The sequence below is a fragment of the Gossypium raimondii genome, chromosome 3, assembly GCF_025698545.1.
Source record: "Gossypium raimondii isolate GPD5lz chromosome 3, ASM2569854v1, whole genome shotgun sequence".
NCBI classification, from domain to species: Eukaryota; Viridiplantae; Streptophyta; class Magnoliopsida; order Malvales; family Malvaceae; genus Gossypium; species Gossypium raimondii.
Window position 1 is genome coordinate 31070395 of NC_068567.1, and position 23495 is coordinate 31093889.

The following is a 23495-nucleotide window of genomic DNA, read 5'->3' on the forward strand; positions in this document are numbered from 1 at the left end:
CGCTTTGTAATTAGTGTTTAATTGGTGTTAAAAACAAGTCAGAAAAAAATCAAATTAGTATTCCCTGAATAGTTCCAAAATGCATCAGATTTTGCTAATCGTAACCCAAAATTTCAAACTAGTGTTATAGTGAAAAATATGTTGTATACTTTTTAATAGAAGACCATAGGTCATTTCTCAAAAGCATATGAACTTTGGAATAGTAGCAAAGAGCTTAGTTAAAAACCGTGCGCGTAACTTCCAAAATGTTGTTCAAAACCGAAAACACATAATTTAACGAAAAATCCAAACTCAAACCCAAACCACAGTTATTATAATCGCCTTAAAAATAATTTTTAAATAAGCCATACTAAACTTAACGAAATCTTATGAAAACCGAACCAACACCAAAAACTTTCTGATACCTCTGATGTACCGAGTCTGAAGCTTAAACTCGCGAATTACCTGAAAGGGAAAAAATAAAGGGATGAGCTATACGAGCTCAGTGTGAGTTTGAAACATAAGTAAATGGCAGAAACAGAACAACACAAAAAATATTTAAGAAACATACCTATACCAAAAACATACGAAATTCTCAAATTGGTATTCTGTTTACGAATTTTATTTCTACTAAAAATGGTACGCAAACATATTATTCAGTATTAACTTTGTCAATCATGTTTTTAGATGTGTAATGAATGCATAGATCAAAAACCCACCCAACCAACCAAAACACCACTCCGACCACCCTGCACACAACAATTGGGCTATAGTAGGGCACCCTACACACCACAAAGGGCTATTATAGGCTCGTCCACCCTACACACCAAGGTAGTGGGTCTCAGTCACTCAGTTGACATATATATATGCATTGCGGATGTACCACTTTCAAAATAATTTTGCAGTTTGACTGCTTAGAACCGACTTCTTTCTCTTCACAGCCAAAACCCTAGTTTTATGCAAATGCAAAAATATGTACATAATATACAAACAGACATATAGAAACAAACTTCCTCATAACCAAAGTAACAAAACCAGAATTCACATGCCTACATTCAACTAAACGCAGCAAAACACATTTATTGCATCCAAACTTATATAAATAACATAATTAAAAGCCCAATATCAAATACGTGCTCGCAAATACAACATTACACATATAAATAACATTTCATAATTAGTTTCAACAAAATCAAGATCTCACACACTCCTATAGAACTTAAACTAACATAGGATCATTCAGGGTCTAAATCGTATCGATTTGTAAAAAGGAAAAAAAATACAGAAACAGTAAAAAAATAAAGCCACACGACCGTGTGACCAGGTCGTATGGGAGGGTCCAGCCCGTGTGAGGGTCAACACAGTCGTGTGGAAAAGGCACACGGTCGTGTGCCTACGACACATGCTTGTGTGATTGAGTTGCACGACCATGTAAGTTTCCCGTGTAACTCGCTTTGCATTTGTAACCAAAATTAGCATAATTTTTGAAGAAGAGAAGACACGGCTGTGTGGCTAATTCACATGCCCATGTGGCTGAGATACACGACCGTGTGACTAAACGACACACCCGTATGTAATCGACAAAGTTTTCCCAACAGGGGTCACACAGTCGTGTGACCCACCTTAGACCGCGTGTCACAAAAAACACCTAATTTCCAAATGGTGCACGACCATGTGGACCGCTCGTGTGTGGCACACGCCTGCATGCCTCAAAACCACCCCTAAACCTGATGCACAGCCACAAAATACACGAAAAAATAACTCCAAATACAAATGTTTAGGAAATCACACCTTATTACGTTCACAAACACCAATAAACGATCACTTCCCACTGTTGAACCAAACTGAAACTCAATTACAAGATCACACAAACTATTTTAAAACCTTAATTAACAATAATAAAGAATCTAGAAAACCAAATTAAAATTCAAAGGCACTTACATGTTTTAGCACTTAAACAAACTAATCACGCAATTCCTCTATTGAATGACCGAAACAAAAGCTTTAATGCACGACCAAATAGATACAAAAAGAAGCACAATAGCCAAAAAGAACAAAAAAGATAGAACTGAAAGAGGAAGAAAAAGAAGCCAACGTGCGTGAGAATAAGAGGAAAAATAAAATAACATGAACAGAAAATTTTGGGGATTCCTTTCCTTTCTTTTTTTTAATTAAAATTAAAAACTCCAATAGTTTTTTTTATTAATCATTTAAAACCAGTCAGATTTTACTTATTATTATAAAAATATATTTCAAAATAATATAACAATATCAGATTTTATCAAAACCCTTCAAATTTAATTACAAAAATTTTAAAGAATTAAAACAAAAAATTCAAAAAAAAAAAACAATTCCCACATTGCATACAGGTGGACTCGAACCCGAGACCAAATGTAAGCTACCAAAGAGCTAGCCATTAAACAACAAACTCATTTTTCTCCTAAAGCTCAAAGACAAACTTAACAATCCAACTGAACCACAAACCCCAACCAACTAACCTGAACAATTTTAACCCTAATTTTGGGGCGTTACAACTCACCCCTCCTTAAAGAAATTTTGTCCTCGAAATTTCCTACTAACCGTACTATCGCCTAAGCACAAGACTCACCACTACGCTTCCACTGTGCACTCTACTCCCAACGCGCTACCATACCATACTTAACCTTAAAATCACACACACCACTTTAACATTTAACCACTAAACCAAATCAATTCACTTACTATCACACACACAACATATTATCCAACAATCAGAAAGTCAACTCATACACAAACAACACTACACATAAGCCGAGATATCCCACAACCATACTTGACTCACTGTCGTCAAGAACACTCCCTAATTTAATGCTCCGTGGACCCGCATCTGAAACATGCTCTTGACTTTTTTCGACATTCACCCGGATGACACTTCTTACAATGCCTACAAACCGAAACATCCATGCCACTAGCAAAACCTTCGACATTACATTTGCTAACATTCAGTTGAGATCTCACACGCTTCGTAGATTGAGGCTCCGAACTTAAGGACTACGATCCCTTTTCTTCCCACAGTCCACACACCTACCTTGAACCATTACCCTGGTTCTCTCTAAATTAGCCTCGAAAACTCTCTAAAACTTCTCTTACTAACCGAATCAATGCCTCAGTACCTACCTCCGGAAAACCACCACCCGTAGTTGGCGTAACCACAGCGGCCTTCAACTCTTAAGTGACACATGTCTCAGAGAACTAGATGACTCCTCAAGAGTCACACCAGGTTGATCCTAACGACTTAGCTTGTCACCAGAATCCATATCGAACCTCGTAACTAATCTTAAGAGATCTACAATACCAAACCCAAACACAAAAATAAAAATCTAAACACTACAGTTCCAATCTTACAGAAATAATCTTACAATCTCAAAATTTCACACGGACTGGCATCGGGGTCTCAGACATTTTATTTTTACAAACATTTTCAAAACACAAAACATTTTCTAAACTCTGTGGTATGTTTTGTCAAAAATATTTTTAATACACACGCATGTGAACATACAAAAATACAGGCCGAGTTTTTGCAAACCTAACTCTGATATCATTAAATGTAACACCCGAGAACCTGGCCCAAAAGTTTTGACCGAATTTCGGAGGTCACATTATTGAATTCCAAATTTCTCTTAAAAAAGTCAATCTCTTTGTATGTTTAACAAAATTTAGTAAAAACTAAACCTACGCTTTGCAATTAGTGTTTAATTGACGTTAAAAACAAGTCAAAAATAAATCAAATTAGTATTCCTTGAACAATTCCAAAATGCGTCAGATTTTGCTAATCATAACCCAAAATTTCAAACTAGTGTTATAGTGAAAAATATGTTGTGTACTTTTTAATAGAAGCCCATAGGTCATTTCTCAAAAGCGTATGAACTTTGGAACAGTAACAAAGAGCTTAGTTAAAAACCGCGCACGTAACTTCCAAAATATTGTTCAAAATTGAAAACACATAATTTAACGAAAAATCCAAACTCAAACCCATACTACAGTTATTATAATCGCTTTAAAAATAATTTTTAAATAAGTCATACTAAACTTAACGAAATCTTATGTAAACCGAACCAACACCAAAAACTTTCTGATACCTCTGGTGTGTCGAGTCCGAAGCTTAAACTCGCGAATTACCTGAAAGGGAAAAAATAAAGGGATGAGCTACACGAGCTCAGTGTGAGTTTGAAACATAAGTAAATGGCACAACCACAAAAATATATAGAAAAATCACTCCAAATACAAATGTTTAGGAAATCACATCTTATTACGTTCACAAGAACCAAAGAACGATCACTTACCACTGTTGAACTAAATTGAAACTCAATTATAAGATAAAAAAACAATTTTAAAACCTTAATCAACAATAACAAAGAATCTAGAAAACCAAATTAAAATTCAAAGGCACTTACACTTTTCAACATTTAAACAAACTAATCACGCAATTCCTCTATTGAATGACCGAAACCAGAGCTTTAATGCATGATCAAACAGATATAAAAAGAAGCACAATAGTCAAAAAGAACAAAAAATATGAAACTGAAAGAGGAAGAAAAAGAAGCCAACATGCGAGAGAAGAGAGGAAAAATAGAATAACCTGAATCCTTTTTTTCTTTTAATTAAAATTAAAAACTCCAATAGTTTTTTATTATTAATCATTTAAGACAAATCAGGTTTTACTTATTATTATTATAAAAATATTTTTCAAAATAATATAACAATATTAGATTTTATCAAAACCGTTCAAAATTAATTTCTAAAAAAAAGCAATTCCCATATTGCATACACGTGGACTCCAATCCGAGACTAAATGTAAGTTACCAAAGAGCTTGCCACTGAACAACAGACTTATTTTCCTCCTAAAGCGCAAAAATAAACTTAACAATCCAACTGAATCATAGACCCCAACCAACTAAGCTTTCTAACCCCACAATTCTAACCCCAATTTCGGGGGTTACATAACTAAATTATATCCCTTGACGGATTACTTTTTAAGCAAATCAAAATTATTTGATTGGTTTGTATCCTTTTAGGGATTAATTTTTAGTATGTCAAATTTATTTGATTGGATTATACTTTTTAAAACGTTAAATTTAATTGACTGGATTGTATGTTGTATAAAACCTTGTTCGAAAACGTTTTTTTGGCACAACAGAAAATGATGCACTTAACACACAAGTATCGATACTAACCAATATCAAGACAAGAACAAAAAACATCAAAAAATATGCATCCATCAATCCGGTGTTCACTACCTTAAGACAAATATAGTGCCAGAGCATCTAAAGTACTTATATTCAAGATCCAAGAACGTAACACTTTAAAGACTCCAAATACATGAAAAGGCTTTTAAGAAAATTAAATATATTCGAGATAAACAGATATCTTATCTCACACTCACATCCGAGTTTAAGGTTAAAGTCTATATACATCTTATAGGAAACTATATGAGAGAATAGGTTTACAATAAAAGAATTTCTATTCCATGAATGTAAAGCTCACGTATACACCACTTAAATTTTTTTATGGTACAACCTTAGAAAGTACATGAAACTATCGTATAAATTATCATGTTACAGATTCTGGAAATGGTGTATTTATAAACTTCAGATACCATATTCTCTTGAAAAATCCTACTCAGCAAACAAAAATGTACCTTGGTGTAACAACTCAGCTTGGCCGGATTATTTCATAGCAGGGGTCTTGAGTTTGTCTCCCGATCCAGCTGAATACTAGCTGATAATACAGTGATTCCAGCATTAAAGCAACAGGTTCTCCAGCATCAAAAGTAGCCAACCAAGGGTCGTTCCGCAGGTAATTTCAGATCATATTGTTAATTTAATCCACATAATCGCATAAAAATGGTGCCAGTTATGATACGATTGTTGAATCCTTCCGCTGCCTTGGCATCAAAACAACCAGTTGCAGCTTGCCAAGCTGGCAAAGTTTAATAGGATTCGTATATACTGCAATCTTAGCATCCTTCTCGCTTAATAAGAATACATGTGCAATGCTGAAAGAATCACCTTTTTCAGCAGCAAATTGCCATTCTCTTGTTGATATATTGAACCAGTCTTTCCTTGCAGATTTGGTGGCTTTAACTTCAACGTATTCGATATTGCCTCTCTCATCTTCTACCACGAGATCATAGGGTAATCCGGTTTCATTATCTTTATTCACCCACTTCACTTTTTTACCCGAGGTGCCGGTAAAGTATTTGAAAGCTGCAAGCTCACCCAGTTTCCCAGTTAGCAAAGCTTGAGCTGTATTGGGTGTGCCAGTAAGAAGCTGATCTCTCTGGCTAAATTCAGATGAAACGAATCCAGTATTAAGCTGATTTCTCTTGGTAAATTCAAGTGAAACCACCTGAGGGTTTTCCGATACTAGACCTAAATCAACAGGATCAAATGCGATTCTCACACCGGAATCAACCGTGCCAAATGCAGTTCTCACACCAGAACCAGTTGGATTGGTAGTGTTGCCATACTGATGATCCAAACTTTCAGAGTCTGGCAAAATTGGAACTGGTGAAGTTGTTTCTGTATTGTCTTCCATGAACATATCAGTGTCTATTGCAACTGGACCATCACTGCTAGTGTGTGAATCAATGTGCTTGGAACCATTAATTGGTTGTGAAATAGGTGCCGGTCTCTTACTGAGACCAGGTGCAGTTTTCCAATCCACAGGTGGCCAGTTTGAGTAGATCCCTGAAATTTTCTTGGACTTCGAAGTGGGTTGCTCTTTTTCTTCTGTTGTGGCAGAACTTTCAAGAAATTCATTACTCTCAGCTTCAGAAGTCACAGAAGAAAGGGACCAAACAGGTTCTTCATTAGGAAGTTTTGGCATCCTTTGGCTGTTCAAGATGAAAAACTCAGTCTGTTCTTCATTAGAACCAGATATTGCCATAGTTGTGACCATGTGAAGGAAATTTGCCAAGTGCAAATCCGGAGCTCCATCAAATAACAAACAAGAAAGCTCCATATACACAGCATGAGAATCTGATTCAGGAGTGGTGTACAAAATATTATCCTGAAAAATAAAATAAAAGGTTTTAATAATTAATACATAAAATAAAGATAACATATGTATCCTGATCCTAATGTATACAGAAATTCCACTATGTTTGACACTGGAATTTTACAGATTTATTTTATAACTGGAGACAATATTTCAGAAAAGAACTATAGAGTACCGATAAGCTATTTTATAACTGGGGAAGGAGTACACATCTGACATGGATATGTTAAACTTTCCAAGTTTTTCCTTTATTGGCTTGGAGAGTCTTATCTCCATACTCATGCCTGAAGAAATTTTGGACACTAGTGTTTCAAAAGAAATGAGTAGTCCGAGCAACACAGAATACCATGCATAAAACTCATAAAAGAACATTAATGTCATCTGTTTAGAATTACAGTTAGAGTCAATGCTATTCTTATACATTTTGCAAAATAAGATAATTTACCAAATGAAACGGTCCAAGAGAATAAAACAAAAAAAAAAAATACCATGGAGGGTGCAGCTATCCTACAAACAAATTTCAATTAATTCAAGGAATTCGATTTCAGTAGGCTCTATAGCATAGATCACATTAATAAAAAAAATTCCAGGCCATACCTGAAGAAGACAGGTGCATTGAAACTTCTTCTTGGACACAATGCCACAGCTCTTTATAACATTCCTGTAGTACAGCTCATCAACGACGACAATTTGTAAATCACTTATATTGCTGAATCCAGATTGCTTGAGTTGAATATATTTATCAAGATGAACACTGTATAAGTAGCGTTGTGCAAAAGGTAGAGCCCAATTCACAAGGGAAGCTTTGAATCTACCATCTGCTCGTTTGCTGTAAATTGCTTCACGAGTAACAACCTATGTAACAGAAAAAGCATGAGGAGCAGACAGGGCTAGTAAACATACAGTAGGTCAATTTCAGCCAAGTGAGATTACTTCTACATACTGACTTCTTTCTAGTAATAACCTGAGCTAACCCTTTATTTCCAATTAAGGATATTTTTAACTAACTCCATGTATCCATGGTCATATGTAGGCTTATTGAAGCAAATTTAGCAATCTAAAAGTTTATAAGTGACCATGAATAATCCTCTGCACAATAAGAACACATTGAAGATAAGAGAAAAGACGCACAAATAAGCAAAAAAACCATAATAGATCACAGTAAAACTTAAAAAAGGAGTTGGGGAAATTTGTAAGTTTAAAACTTTTAAAAACTTAAGAAGCAAAATGGCTACAATGCATATGGTGCATGCACTGCAAATTGAATGAACATCATCATTATCACCATGAAAACAATGTTGAACCATGGCGAAGCTTCCATGGGTTCAATCAGACACCTATAAACAAGTGTATCCAAAACGGTAAAAGTTCCTAACAATATTAGGAACTAAATCACAAGGATGAAAAATATATGAAGACGAAAAACAGATGACTTGTTATTAAATATAAAAGTGAAACAAAAAAAATGCTTAAGCCATATGATTGAGTTTCCGGACACCTAAATGGTAAAAAATTCAATTGAACTACTTGATTTCAATCAGACACAAGTACACACTCAAACATGTCTTACCTCTGAAAGAACAGGAATCCCAAAGGTGCGGATTAGAATAGACACTTTAGTCTGAAGTAACTCTCTCTCAATATCATTGAGAGTGCCAAAGTAGAGAAAATCAATATTATCCAAATGCTTAAATCTCTTCTTTAGTTTCTCATCATCACACCAGCACACTAAACCAAAAGAAGGGTGCAGGGAAACCCACTTATCTAAGACAGTGGGCAGCACGGTATACTCTGATTTATTAAGACATTCTTTCATGTGATGGATATCTTCAGTACTCAGTAAACCCGACTTCAGTGCATCAGCCCACTTCAGAAAGACTTGGAAGACCTAATAATGAAAATCATATATATGATCATGGCTCTAATAAGGGACAATATGAACTCGGTTAAGTTTAGTCACTTACGGCATGAGCAGCTTGTGAAGGTAAAGTAACTGCTGATAACTGTAGCAAAATATCCAGGTAATTACAGAAAGAAGGTTTCTCAGGCACTTTGCATTCATTAACAAAAAAATCACGGAGACCTGGATAAATATTGGACAGTGTTCTGTTTAAGGGGCATTGGTTCTCAGATGAGCCCGACTGAGAATGATTATACGTTTCGTCCATGGCTCCAGTTGAATCGTGCCAATACACTTCTTTAGAAGACAAGAATAAGCCAGATACCACATCATCGGGCCTTGAAGCCAACTTGTATGGAACAAATATAGAAGACGCTGCATGGAACTCCTCAGCAATTTCCTTCCTTGAATTACGTACTTCACTCCAAATAAAAGTGTATAATCTGGACATTTGTGCTACACTGCATGCAAATAAGAACATTTAATTCAAATGAGGGGTGGCATATAAAAAATCAAACAGCTGGAGACAAAGAACAACAAAAGGTAAATGAAAATACATCAGATGTTCAGAGCCCTACATTTTTCTCTTAAAGTAGAGCCCTCTTATCATGAAAAATGTGCTTTATCTATAAATAAAATCTTCACAATAATAAATCATATCACAACATTCAGCAACAAATTACTGAACCCAAAGAGAAACAGAATGAAGTTAGTTTCTTTTCCAGAAAGAAACACAAATATACACAACAAAATATTCACTTAGAAACAACTGCAGAGCTTCCCACCCAAGTACCAGAAACAAAGTCACAAATTTCGCAAATGAAACTTCTTTATCCTTTCCCAAGATTTAAGTACTCAAGTGTAAAGGCAGATGTACAAGTCAAGGTTTTCCTCCCCCATTTTTAAGCTTTACAGGTATTGCCAAAGTTAGGTATCGTACTGATAAATTTAGTACTTCAATTAAAAGAAAACCAATGGATATCTTTCACTTGTGCTACAATTAAGAGACGACAGACTATCTTCCCAACCATTAGTTGTAGTATAACATTCAGCTCTGTAGTAACAACTGGTTAGATGTGCAGGGTGAGACATCATCCGCCATCCAATCACAAATTGCATATAAATTTTAAAAAACTAAGGAGCTCCATGACAATTTAGAATTATAGGAACAAGCCAAACTTTTTTCATCAAACAATATGCGGTAACGCCAAAGACTAAAAAACATAGCAGAATGGCAGTAATACCTGGCCTTGAAAGAGCTGTTGGATCTCCATAATTTAAGAATCTTGAGGGCATCATCAATGGTAACTTCAGTTCTAAAACCAATATCCTTTACTAACTTTCCATTCCTCACCTAAAAAGACAAAACATTATACTCAACGTTAGCAAAATTATTATGTTGGAGCTAAGTAAAATTTCAAACTGTTAGAACTCTAAGCACTAATTTGAAAAATTTTCAAATTTGGGTCAACTGGTTACATTTATGAAGAGATCACATTTTAATTGTTATTTCATAGAAGCGGGAGGAAAAAGAATTCAGTGAGTTGCCTTTTATTCTCTTGGCTCATTTTATTAAAATTTTCACATTAAATATCAATTCACAAAAAAAGGTAGAATAAAATTTTTAAGTGACTGCTTAAGTTTCTCACTTTTTTTGGCAGATTACTCTGGTAACTCTTTATACATCAGAAAACAGGTCAATTAGTTGAAACAATTCATGACATCAAATCAATATCAAATCAACCTTTGGAACAGCATATGGAGCACATGCACCTAGGATTGCATGCACTGCATCACAGTCATGGAACAACTCTTTAGGATAGTGAAGCTTATCATCCATGCTAGAAACCACCCATGGGATCTCACAAATCTTGCACAAAAAAGAAGATCTGAAGGTTTTAATGTCAGTGCCAGATTTGAAATTGCAGCAACCAATAGCTTTTTCACTAAAATGAACATCCCAAAATTCATCAAGAACCTCCAACAAGTACTTACAGCCTTCACGATTGCCACTTCCAGACAACAGGGATAACAACTGAACTAGCTCATAAGACTCCCAATCCTTAACAACTGATCCATGAGAAATTAAGTCCCAATCTGATGACAAGCTCTGAAGAACAGTATGAGACATATCCACAAAACTTTTATCAAGTTGAACCACTTGCACAAAATCAGTGACACCAATTTCCAGGAAAAATTCCCTCCACTTCTTCAATCCAGAAGAGAGCAATCTAGAAGCTGGATGCTTCAGATATGTCTTATCAACCTCATGCCATTTCAGATCCACACCATTAATCAACCTATTTATGTTCACAGGGTTCTCGAATTCTTTGCTGAAATGTACTGATACATCAACTGGTCTTTTGAAGCCATAATTTGTTAATATAAAAGCTTTATTTCGCAACTCTGAGATAATGTAATCCCTCTCAACACGACAACTGGGGCAGCTAGATTGTAAGTGAATCATCACAAAGCAGAGGTAATCTATCATCAAATTTTTGTCACTAGTTTTGACTCTTTCATCAGACATATCTGGCAAAATATGTACCTTAATTATTTCATGTGCAGAGAGCTGCTGGACACCAATATTATGAAGCACACTAGTAATGTTTCCTATGCATGAGATACTGACAGCTGTTTCAGAAAAAAGGGCAGGACTGACAAACCGAAGTTTAGCATACAATGTAGGAAAAGCTTCAAGTCCAAGATCACCTTCAAACACAGTGTTTATAACATCAGAATGTAACCAAATTGTCCCTTCATCAACAGAGGTAAAGGTGCCATCTGAAAGAGGAATAAATGGAGTTTTTCTAAGAGTTTCTACGAGAACAGTTTCTATTTCACAATTCATTGATGCCTGTCCAGAAGACTGGAATGAGATTGCATAGAACTCATTCAGCCAAGAGGATATCCAAGCTAGGCCCATTGGTTTAAGTCCATTTCCTCTTTTACACAAAGAAGATATAATTTGGACCAGAACTTCAGGACCATAGTCTTGGATACCTAATGCCCTTGCCAATGCATCAGACAAAATTATATCCTTGTCCAAATAACCAAGACCAAGGTGATCATGGAGCAAGGAATCAGGAAAAAGCTTACGAGCTGATTCAGTCCAGCCTCTTAGAACTTTGCAGGATGGTACCCATTTGCTTTTGTCTCCTTCCAAAATTAAGCAATTTGACATTCGTAACTTAGATATGATCATCCGAGGAAGGGAGGAAAAAAATCCATGCACTTCCCCAACAAGTGGAACAAAGCTCATGTAAACTGAAACAGCTTTTCCTGGATTTTCCCGGAAACAGGGTAGAGAACAAAATGATCTCTCTGCAGAAACAAACAAACTAGGATACTCTGACAATAACCACTGGTTCCACGGACTATCTACATCAACTTCTTCTCTAGATGAAGGAAGAACAAAATCACCTTGAAGAATAAATTTCAGGCCATATGTCCTTAAAGGAAGAAAAGCAAAAACAGGTTGTTGGTCCAGAAATGGTCTGTAACATCCACAATCAGTCTCCAGCAGTGTAAATGCTATTGAAATTTCTGTTATTTGCACATCACGATGAATGAAATCAGCCTGCAATTTTTGGGATGCTACAAACCATGTCATGTTTTCCACCCCACATGAAACCTTTACAATACCATTTCCCACAATTTCTTTTCTCATAATAACAAATGAATCATTGAGCATGTTCCGAAACACAATACACTGGAGCCTGTGGAGAAAGAGTAACAAAGAAGGATTGAGATCCGAAAACATGGAGACAATATTGTTCATATCATTTCCTTTAGATGTAACTGATCTGAAAGGAAGTACAATGCAAGTGTTCCAACACTTATTAACCAGCTGACTAGTGTCTCCACCCAACAGCATTTTAAAAGAGTCAACATTACAAGGAGGTACTAGAGTAGGCAAAACAAAACCTATCTGACCATCACTTATATCAAACTTTACATGAAACCCATTGGAGTGAATCTCAGGGGCATCTGTAACCTGCAAATTACAAGAGAACATAACTCATGAAGCCACAATTTAAACAACACAAATAGTAAGTACCTATCAGTTTAGATTTATGTAGCAAACATTTCAGGAAAAATATTTTCAAGTCAGTTGTAGATTGGCACAATGAACAACTGAATGATTTAATGGAAAATAAAATGCAATTGAATTCTTGTAGAAAGTACAGGTCCAAAATAAAACTATTACTCATAGGAAATTAAAATCTTCACCATAAGTGGTGACTGTAAACTCATCTAATGAAGAAAACAACACTCAAAAAAAAGAAAATCTACCTTTAAGAAATGTAATTATGAAGGGTTACTTTTAAAAGTGCAATGGTATGGGGTTTCCTACCATGCTTCCAAAAGTAATTAATCAGAGCAATGAATGGTACGTTCTACCTTAATGAAAAGAAAATCACGACGTTTGTAACTATCTACTTACAATTTATAGCCAATTTTTAGATTCTAAAGAATAGAGTACTGAAATTTGGGTTGTAAAGGAAATTTCATTCTTCTTCCGGGTATGAAAGGCAAAGACGGACAAACTTAATTCTGAAAAATTAAAGTTTTCCTATTTAAAGAAGCTAGATGCTATATAGATTGATTTGAGCAGAATGATTGGAACCACAATATTTGTCTTGTTTAACTCCTATTGCTATCTATACTATTCACCCAACTTTTCTTCTTACATTTATGCCTTCTAGTCTAGATATTGAAACGAGGTAACGTCTGACATTACTTGAACAGGACAAATCAGAGAATAAGATAATATGAAATAGCACTGAAAAATAAGTTATTGTACCCGAAAAACAGATTTGAAACCAATGCCTTTCTTCCCTATGTAGCCAGAACATCCTTTTTTTGTTGAGCTTCCAACATCACAAAGTGCTCTGATGTTCTGAGCAGAAAAGCCTTGTTCATTATTTAAAACAATTATACCTGACTCTTGAACAATAAAAGCTAGAGTTGGTTCCTCGTTTTCAGAGTAGACATTGTCATCCGCATTTTGAACCTGAAGCAACATGAGACTTAGTTAGATGCAGCTAAACATTTTACCATTTAGCAGAAGTGGTTCAGAAAAATTCAGTATTTCCACTATCTCATAGAAAGAGTCCCAACTTCTAGCAACAGAAAGCTTAACTAGATCCAATTAACACTTCACCATTAAAGAGCAGCTGTCAGGAAATCTCAATACTCCCTCTACCCATAATGAGAACACATATTTCTATTTTTCAGATGTCCAAAAAGTATTTTCCACCATAAAAAGGGAAAGGCTGATTATCTAGCATCCAACAACACCCTTCAATAATTTTAACTTAGAGCAAAGAAAACCAGAAACTACTCTATTATGAGAGGAAAACAAAAACATTAATCAGTAAGTGCTATATTGCTTCCTATGCCTTTTCAACAGCTATTGTGAGATGGAGTACAAAAAAAAAAAAGATGCACACACACACACACACATAGAGGGAGAGCGATATCCAAGCAAATTTTGCAAATTCAACTGTAAGTATTAAAAACATTTCAACTAACAAATACAACATGATGATGCTACAGAGGACCCATAGTAACAGCAAGGAAGATCACAGGAGAATGTACAACGGTTAGCCGAAAAGAATAACATATCCTTTCCATCTAAAACAAGAAGAAAACAACCTCATTGGTAGGTAGCATGGAAAATAATAAAGACGTTCAAGAATACAGATACGCCAGGTGGAATATCTGAAGATAAATTTGTCCTCTAAACATATTTCTAAGCATATATGGAGTAGAATTGTTCCTTCTTTCTAGTATAGAAATTTAAGTTCCATAATCAACTATGTGGACAGACACTTAATCCATTTAAACATTATTTGAGCAGTCCTACTTTGCACAAATGAAAAACAAAAAACAAACTTACAAGCTCAAGAAGAAAATGTGAGTCCTGAGAGTACAACTCCTGAGAAAGACAATGGAGTGCTCTCCCCAAGCGAGCATGTTGCTTCTTCAACAAGCTACTCTCCACACTTGAAAGACTTGGATCCAGACCAAACTCATCTTGCCTGATCGATTCAATAACCAGGGCCGCATCTGTCTGTTCATCAACTTCAGACGATCGTTCTCTGTTCTTATAACCCATTCTCTCAGCAGAAACTTCTTCACAACTAATTGTGTCACAAACTGCAGCTTTCTTGTCTGTCCGATCAGACACTATCATTTCTTTCTCAGCATAGGATGGCCTATCTATTGCATTTTGCAAAAAGTTTGACCTTGTTTTTAACTCAGACATACTGGTTTTCATCCCTAATCCCTCAGAGGAAAGAAACAAGTTACTCATATCAGTGGAACAAAATACGTGGTAATCCTGTATCCACTCCACTATGCCAAGAGAAAAGCCTAATTCATGTAGCATAACACGCTGATTCAGTTCGTTGCATGCACTCAAAATAGCTGAGGGGCAATTTTTAATTACAGCCCGCATCCCATGAAGTAATATATCAGCTGCACAACCATGAAATTCTGAAGGTAGATAACATAGACAATCAAGGAAAAACCTTGAAGCATGAGATGCAGTTTTTTTCATTTCGATCAAGTTAATGAGTAATCCATTAGCCGAATTGCCAACAGAAACATCTTCCCGAAATTTTGGCCTAAATGGTGCTTTTCCATTCATAATAGAATTCTGGTAATCATCTGCTTCAATGTTCTCCATTTGGTTTTTCAAAAGGACTTCAAAAGCCATCTGTGCATGGTGTTTAAGGAGGGCTAAGGGGAGGTGCTTTATTCCCCCAGTTATAGAACACAAAGACAGCAGCATCAAAGCTGTTTCAAAGGCAGATCCCTTAAGAGCAGCTTCCAAAAATGAATCAATAGTGGCTGATTGATCAATACGGACAACTTTCCCATCTTTTGTCACCAAGCACAATAACTCTTTTGCACGGACTTCATTAAACAACCACAATATAAGAGAACCAAGAGAAGGAGCAAATAAAACATCCCAGTGTGACCATGAATATAGATCTGACAGCATTGGGGCCCTAAGCAAAACAGCCATTGCATCCTTGGAAGCAGCTGATTTAACCTTCCTAAGATTCTGGACAGAAGTTTCTGATGAATGGTTCTCATCATAGGCCAATGAATGACCATCATGGCACATTCCCAACAATGACGCTGAAAATATAACACATTTGGAACTTATATCATTCTTGGATTTCTCCACAAATTCCAGAAAATCTTCCATCGAACCATTTTCCTTAACTTTGAAATTGAACAATGGACATTGCTTCATCAGCAGTTTACTAATAACCTCCTTGGTAATAATTTGATTGTCCTGTAAATTATATGAAGCCTGTGATATGAAAGCAATCAACAGATGCTGGAGAATGCAAACCTCTAAAGGAGACTTTTCACATATTTCAGCAGCCAAGAGTTTATGCAATTCAATAGGTAATAATGAAGCATGTCTTTCTAGAAACATGAAGAACTCTCCAAGACCAAGGGACTTAAAGTCCTTAACATAAAATTGCTCAGCCAGCCAAGACTCACAGTTAAACAGCTTCCTCAGCAAAACTAACTTTTGCTCTTTAAGTGATTTACCAATTTCTTGATTATGCTTAAAATAAGCATTAATTTTCTTGATAACATCTTCCACTGTCACACCTGCACGTAGTGTAAACTGAGACAGTTATATCAAATGAGCACTGAAATCTCTGAAGAGAAGAATCAAAGGACTGGGGAATAATGAAAGCAACAAACTATTTTTGTACAAAAACAGGTGGCTGTAAAAAAAAGATAAATCTTTAACTGCCAAATAGTTCTTGCATCATTGCATTACTACTCAGACACAAAAATATAAGCCTTGGCAGGTCAAGTGAGAAGTTCAACGGAGGGAGAAACTTAAATTAGCTTTTTGGAAAATGATCCAACACCCTGAAATATAAAAAATAACTACTACTTTCAAATGCAACCCAACAATCAATTAGGCCCATTTCTAGAGAAAAAGAAAAACAGAAATCATTAAAATGCTGCTACAAAAAAATGTTAAACCAAATTCATACAAAACACAAATGAAAAGGATTCCCTTTTAGTAGAAATAACAAGGGGAAAAATATATTTCCTGTAAGTATTTAACCATATTTAATAAATAATGAAGAAACAAAACCATGAAATCATACTAGAACCTTTTTCTTTTTCTTTTGGCAATAGAAATCAATAAAGCAAAGACTACTTACAATCTATACTTGTGGGGATCAATGCATCCTTCTCACTTGGTTCAACATCGATGCTCTCATATTCAGAACAATTATCAGATGTGGTAGTCAATTCCAATTTTCTGACTCCTTGAATAGTATCATACATACTATCCCACATTCCTTTTTTGATAGATGTCACCTGTAATATTGAAAAAAAAAATTTTACCACAATCCTGGATCTCAAAATAACTTGTCACAATAAGCATACCTAGCAGATAGGAATTCGTAAATGGACTGGAAGCATCAGTGCAGTCACTGGCACCCCAAAGGTGCTAGGACTGTTGTACCACCTAAGAAGCAAGGCACAAAGAAGAGATTCAGCCAAGTTGGCATTTGGAATGGGGTGATCTAGAATAGAGAGTGATCTAATCACCATGACTAGATCACTATGTTTGGTAGTAACTAGGGAATCCTAAATGGCAGTAAGCATAGATCACCTAGAGTGATGAGATTGCTACCTTGCAAGGTAATTTTAGATCCCATACAAAAGGGTGGAGATGTTCTATCACGGGGAAAAGTAATCTTCAAAATCAATTTAGGGAAAATTTACCATCAAAGTGGTGCCAACCAAAATGCAGTTCTCTCCTAATTTTAGTTTTTTAAAGCAAATTTCCACTTTTTAATCATTTTATACAAGACAACTATTGTAGCTCTTAACTGTGAACAAGTCAATAACTTTGAATTATACTCATTGGAACTGGTTAATACCTTATAATTTTCACAGAACAATGAACTCTTGTTTTTAAAATTGTTCATTCAATAAAAATTGAAAATTCTGCTTCCTTTTAATTAATCTTATTAATGGTAGTGAGGTTATTTTGTGTTAAATCGTTTCTAGGCAAAATCAAACACAAAGATTTAATGTCACCAGTGGTTATAATATTGCACCAAGACCTTACCTTTCGAGCTTTCTTATGCCAACTACCTTTTAAGGCATAAACCCTAGGCATCAAAGTTAAGTGTCTCAATAAAAGGTGCCTCAACTGAAGGGGTTGAAGAAGCTTTTACTAAGTAGGGATGAAACTTGGCACCTAGGTAAAAGCCTCAATCATATGAAAATAGATTTTTCCAGGACAAGGTAAAAACAGGAGTATGATTTACTATGCGATTGTAAGAAAAAAAATATTATGCAATATGCAGATGCTCTTCAAGTCCCAGAAAAAAAATAAAAAACAAAAAAGAAAAAGTAACAGTGAGGATGAGAGGAGCTTTTACTAGTTTTGCAGCAATTAGCACAGCTTACTGCAATCAGCTAAGCAAATTAGACTTACAGCAACATTTAGTAATCCAATAAATGGATAAGAAGAAAGCATTGACTTCATTTTCTTCCTCTTCTGAGCTGTTGAGCTGTAAAAGCAAAGCATTCTTTGTAGAACCTATGAATAAATCAGAATTGAAAATGAACATCATATTAAAGCGTGAATAAAACAAACGAAAAATATTCAATGTCCAACATCATGTAGTTAACATTCAGAATTATACAAGTACTCGTGAGAATTGGAAAGGCTTGGAGCTCAGTGCAATTGTTAAAATCCTAGGATTATAAATTGAAATTATTAAAATTCTTCATCCTGGATTCATGTATTTGAATATATAGTTCAGATCCTAATATTATAAAGTTAAGTAAAAGAAGTGAGGAACTGCAAATAAGTAACAAAGCTGAAAATGGTGCACTCCTCTGAATTGAAGTGCAACGTATGTAAATATTCTACAAGGGGTATTACTTCATTTTTAATGATTTCTGAGATACAACTTGAGTGATGGGTAATTTTTCTAATTTTAAGAGACAAAACTAATAAGGAACATCTAAAGTTTCATTAAAAGAGAATACCAACAAGCACATTACATTTAGAAGACAAGAAAATTGCCATGACTAATTACAACCATAACTTGCAATTTAAATATTTGCAGCAGAGAAGCATGAACATAGAAGAATAGACACAGCAAGTTCAAAACGCTTATCAAATTGAAAAGAGACAAAACAGAGGAAACACTAGATGAGATCTCTAATTAAAAGTTCCATGGATAAAATAACTACTACGACACAAGACAAGCAAACACAATAGACAGGTCATGCAGTGGACTAGGGGCCCTCTTCAAATAATCACATTGCTCATTCTTTAACATCACATAGTGGTGCAAGTTGAGGTGCAAACTTTTTAGCAATCCTTTAATATCCTCTCTCAAGTGAATAGACACTGTTTAAGTTTTAATCCTTCCATGTCCCTAAACCTACAATCCATGATTTCACAATCCTAGTGCACCATATGTCTAGGCAGATTCTTTTGAAATATTGCAGATTCCTCAGGAAGAGACAACTAATTGTATTGGGATGGAGAAACAAAAATAAACCACTAAACTATTTTAAAGAGTGAACTAACCTCTTCCATTGTGTGCTCCCTACATGCCTCCTTCCAGGTTGTGATGAATGTCTTCATCAAGTTATTAGAGAGCAAAATATCAGCTTCATCTAAACTACTAAGGTCTTTGGATTGATTTCCATTTTCATTTGGAATAGTAGCTTGCTTGAGTCCATCTCTTCTGCTTAGCTTAGGTGGTCTAGAGATGGAAGGACTGGGACTATCAATTTTTCTTTTCCTTTTGTATGGCCCTGTACAGTCATTGCGCTTTGAGCTAGCAGTAGCAGGAGAAGGTTTAGGCATTCTATCTTTCAAGCCAAGCCTTATCAACTCTTCTGCTGCAGAAGGGTAAGGACAACTACTAACCCGATCAGAGCTACTAATAACTTCTGATGGCAACTCTGAGTCACTGCCTTCATCATTGTCATTCCTTTCATGTTCATGAGCACTGTCACTGGCATCTTCCTCCTCTGTGCTTGAGGAATCAAATCGTATATGCTTGCCACAAAAATCCTTGTGTACTGACATAAATGACTCAACTTGCTGTGATATGTTCATATATCGTTCTTTTAGCTTAAGACCCTTGCAATGTTTTCTTAGCTTCAGCCCCTTTTGGCATTTCTTTACCTCAAAGTCTCTCTTTCCCTCAGCCTTCTTGATAAAACCAGTATACATCCTATGATCACAACAGTAACAATTTCAATATACTATAATATCAGATTTGCTGTCAAATTAGGATGTGGTCAGTGAATATGACACTATAAGATGTGGTAGGCTATCAGAAGTTGACTTCGTAAGGTAATGTATTCAAATGCATGATGTTAATGCCCAATTAAGCCTTAGAAAAAGATTATAGGATATCAGATAGAAACTGGAAAGAAACAAAACATGTAACAATTCACCAAAAGGATATCATACAAAGAGTAACATAAAATTAATCATGCAATAAACAAATTATAGGATGTCATATAGAAAGAAAAAAGAAACAAACAATGAAAGTAACATTAGGTTTTTAATTTAAGAAGAAAGTTCTTAAAGTGTAATAGATTTGTAAGCTATGAAGAAAAAAAGCCAACTCCGCTTCTGTTAAGGATAACGATAAATTATTTTATTACTGTATTAATGAAAATTTTATCAGGTCATAATTATCTAAAATGTGCCTTTGAAGCAACAACCAAGACATTGGAGGTTGTAATCTATAAGCATTATAAACTAATTTTTGAGAAAACAACGCCACATCCCTAAAAGCAAATACCAAAATCAAAATTAGCGATGTTTGTTCGAAACTGTTCTATGAAGTTCTCAAGGCACTGGTTTCTATCAGTGCATCAGACTTTTCCTACTTCTTTCTTTCTAGTTAAAGGAAGTACAGAGATATGGAATACATACGCCAAGCTCCGAATACGCACACCAAGCTTTTCCTTGCTTGTGGCAGCTTGCTTGTCAGCAACAAACTCCAGAAATTCATCAATAAGAATTTCTTGCTTTTTGTGGCCGTCAATGAATTCATGGATGTGAGCAATTATGTCCTCACTTGTTATTTTAAACACTTCTGTACAATTTTTAACTGAAAAATAACGCAAGATAAGTGGATGACGAAGCAAAGGGCCAAGCTCCAGCTTCTCATATGTCCTAACACCCTCATTCTCACATATTGCCAGCTCCAACTCATACAATGTAGTAATTCTTCGTACTCCAGCAAAACATTGGATAAATGCATTTACCTAGAAAATAGATGAAGAAAGCAAGAAATTAGAAAAAGAATAAAAAAAGAAAGAAAAATAACCATTATGTTTCAAATAATATATAATTTAGCCTTCATTTGGCATCTTGCACCGATAAAAAATGGGCAGTAGAAAATTTCAATTTGTCTACTACACATGAAAAGCTCCTTTCCATGTAGATAGAGAAATATGCCCTGCCTGTCCCCTTGAAAGGAAAAACTAAGAAACACCAGTTATTTAAGTCAGTAATTCCAACTTTCTAATGAATGTCTTCAACTCTCAGAATACAAAAAAAAAAAAAAAAAAAAAAACCAGCCTTAAGGCTTTGTTTAGCGTGTCTGCTACTTACGTTTCCACAGTTGCTTGCTTGTAATTAAACAAAAGAAAATTGTAAAAATGCAAGATTTTAACTGATTAAAAATAATAATAAAAGGATCAAAATATTAAAATGCTATACCCCTTCTGGCATAACTATTCTAATCCAAAGAAAAACATGCATTTCATTCTGCAAAGATTATTGGCATCATATCTTTTGACTCTTCAGAAGTATTCTTTGCTTTCTGGTTCAAACATGCTTTCTATATCTCTTTGAGAAGTATGATTTGAACCCTAATCTTATAAAAATCATTACCAGAAACAATAAACAAAGCATCCAAATGACCCTATTCCATCAAAGGATTTCAACATTCTTAGAGCCACTAAATTTGCAAAATACATGTATTAAGCATGTATGTATATAAAAGATATATAATCTGTGTATTGTAATTACCCTTCCTTCAATGGCCATAAGCCTTTGAAGAGACGGAATCCCCTGCATGTCCAATCCAAACGAGCTCCATGAGTCAGCCTGCAGGGCTACCAAGGCTGCCTCCGAAACTTTCCATGCCGTAACACTATTTCCGGTAGCAATAAGCTCACGCCACGCCTGGTTTACAGCCTGGTTTGCTCTTTCCTGGACTTCCTTCGGGACTTGGAAAGAGGCGGCGCGGCCTCTATGGTTGTGGAGCTGACTTTGGCTGCTGCTGGGGTTATTGACCTGTTGTGGTTGTGGTTGGGGGATAATAGAGTTTTGAGGAAGGGAATAAGCATTAGAGTTTTGGAAGAAGAAATTGTTAGGGCTTTGTTGCAGAGCAAAGTTTGGTTGGACTGGAGTTATAAGGGCCTGGAGGAATTGGAGAACGTTGGGGCCTTGGAGAGCGAAATTTGGATTTGAAGGTTCGAATGGTGGTTGAGATGGAGGATGGCCGCCAGGGGGGCGGAAGGGACGGTGGCCGTTATGGCGACCGCGCATCTTGAAAGGAAAGAAGGATGTAGGTTTAGGGGAGGGATTAGCATTGTCAGCTTTGCGTATTATATACTGTGACGATTTATTTGGATTTTTATCTTAGAATTCTTTTATTTTCGTATTCACTTAAATTAAAACTCAGTACCATTTTCTTGTATCTATTTAAAAAAACAAAAAAAAAAAGTCATACATAAGCTATTAATTTCATCAAAATAGGATATCATTCAATAAAAACATGATAGGTAACATGCTCTTAGACATTTTACACTTTTGAGATAAAATTAATATTTTAAATTCTACTTTTGAATAAAAACTTTAAATATCTAAATGAAAAACAATATAATTTGGAATCGACATTTTATATTCAAACTCGAGTAAGATAAAAAGCATTCGGTAAAAGTAACTTTGTTTTTTACTATTCAACTATAAAATATATGGAATAGTCCAAAATTCTATTTAAAACCAATCATTTCAATTTTATGCACTCAATTGAACCCTAAACTTATAAAATTGATCCACATTAACACCATTGATGATGTGGTAGTACCACATCAACAAAAAATATAAAAAAATTAAAATTTTTGAAAAAATATTTTGAAAATTCAAGTAAAAACAAATGGTTGTCCATATTCATTCTAAAATTAAAAAAACCCCATAAGAATGGCTTAATGGTATAAAAGGGACTCAAGAATTTCAAAAATTAAAAAGTCCCTCCTAACTTTTTACATCCAATTGAACCCTAAACTTACAAAATTGACCAATTCAGCTCTTTCATTTATGTTATAAAAATTACAAAACCAAAATTTACAAAAACTATTAAAAATATTGATCAATTAGTAAAATTATAAAAAATCCAATTTTGTAAAAAATTTCCTTAAAATAAAAATAATTAAAATTATAAAAATAGAAAAAAAATATACGTTTATAAAATTTTAAAATTTATAAAAAATCATTATATGATTTTTATAAAAT

The 23495-nt window shown here is 35.0% G+C and overlaps 1 protein-coding gene across 3 annotated transcripts; it reads right to left on the reverse strand.

Moving 5' to 3' along the window:
- Positions 1 to 425: 425 nt before the first annotated feature.
- Positions 426 to 22590, reverse strand: LOC105794047 (protein NO VEIN). 3 transcript variants are annotated; one of them, XR_008194369.1, is made up of 15 exons: positions 22008 to 22590; positions 20904 to 21238; positions 19536 to 20190; positions 18426 to 18530; positions 17134 to 17293; positions 14823 to 16561; positions 13725 to 13934; positions 10662 to 12914; positions 10162 to 10271; positions 8982 to 9378; positions 8588 to 8905; positions 7615 to 7872; positions 5657 to 7029; positions 4098 to 4137; positions 426 to 444 (listed from the first exon to the last, which is right to left on the reverse strand). XR_008194369.1 is itself a non-coding variant. In XM_012623029.2 (13 exons), the coding sequence occupies exons 1-13, from the start codon at positions 22527 to 22529 to the stop codon at positions 5872 to 5874; spliced, it is 8220 nt and encodes a 2739-aa protein (XP_012478483.1). In that variant the 5' UTR covers positions 22530 to 22590; the 3' UTR covers positions 5335 to 5871. The 3 variants fall into 3 exon arrangements, 1 of the variants encoding a protein (XP_012478483.1); XR_008194368.1 differs by lacking the exon at positions 426 to 444 and having other exon boundaries at positions 3966 to 4137; XM_012623029.2 differs by lacking the exons at positions 426 to 444; positions 4098 to 4137 and having other exon boundaries at positions 5335 to 7029.
- Positions 22591 to 23495: the final 905 nt, after the last annotated feature.

Coding starts and splice junctions, on each gene's coding strand:
- LOC105794047 (XM_012623029.2), bottom strand. CDS start 22,529: ATGCGCGGTCGCCATAACGGCCACCGTCCCTTCCGCCCCCCTGGCGGC. Junction 13,935..14,822: donor CACATTTTCTTCTTGAGCTT/GTAAGTTTGTTT, acceptor ATGTTGCTTCAG/GTTCAAAATGCGGATGACAA. Junction 9,379..10,161: donor AACAGCTCTTTCAAGGCCAG/GTATTACTGCCA, acceptor ATTTGCATGCAG/TGTAGCACAAATGTCCAGAT.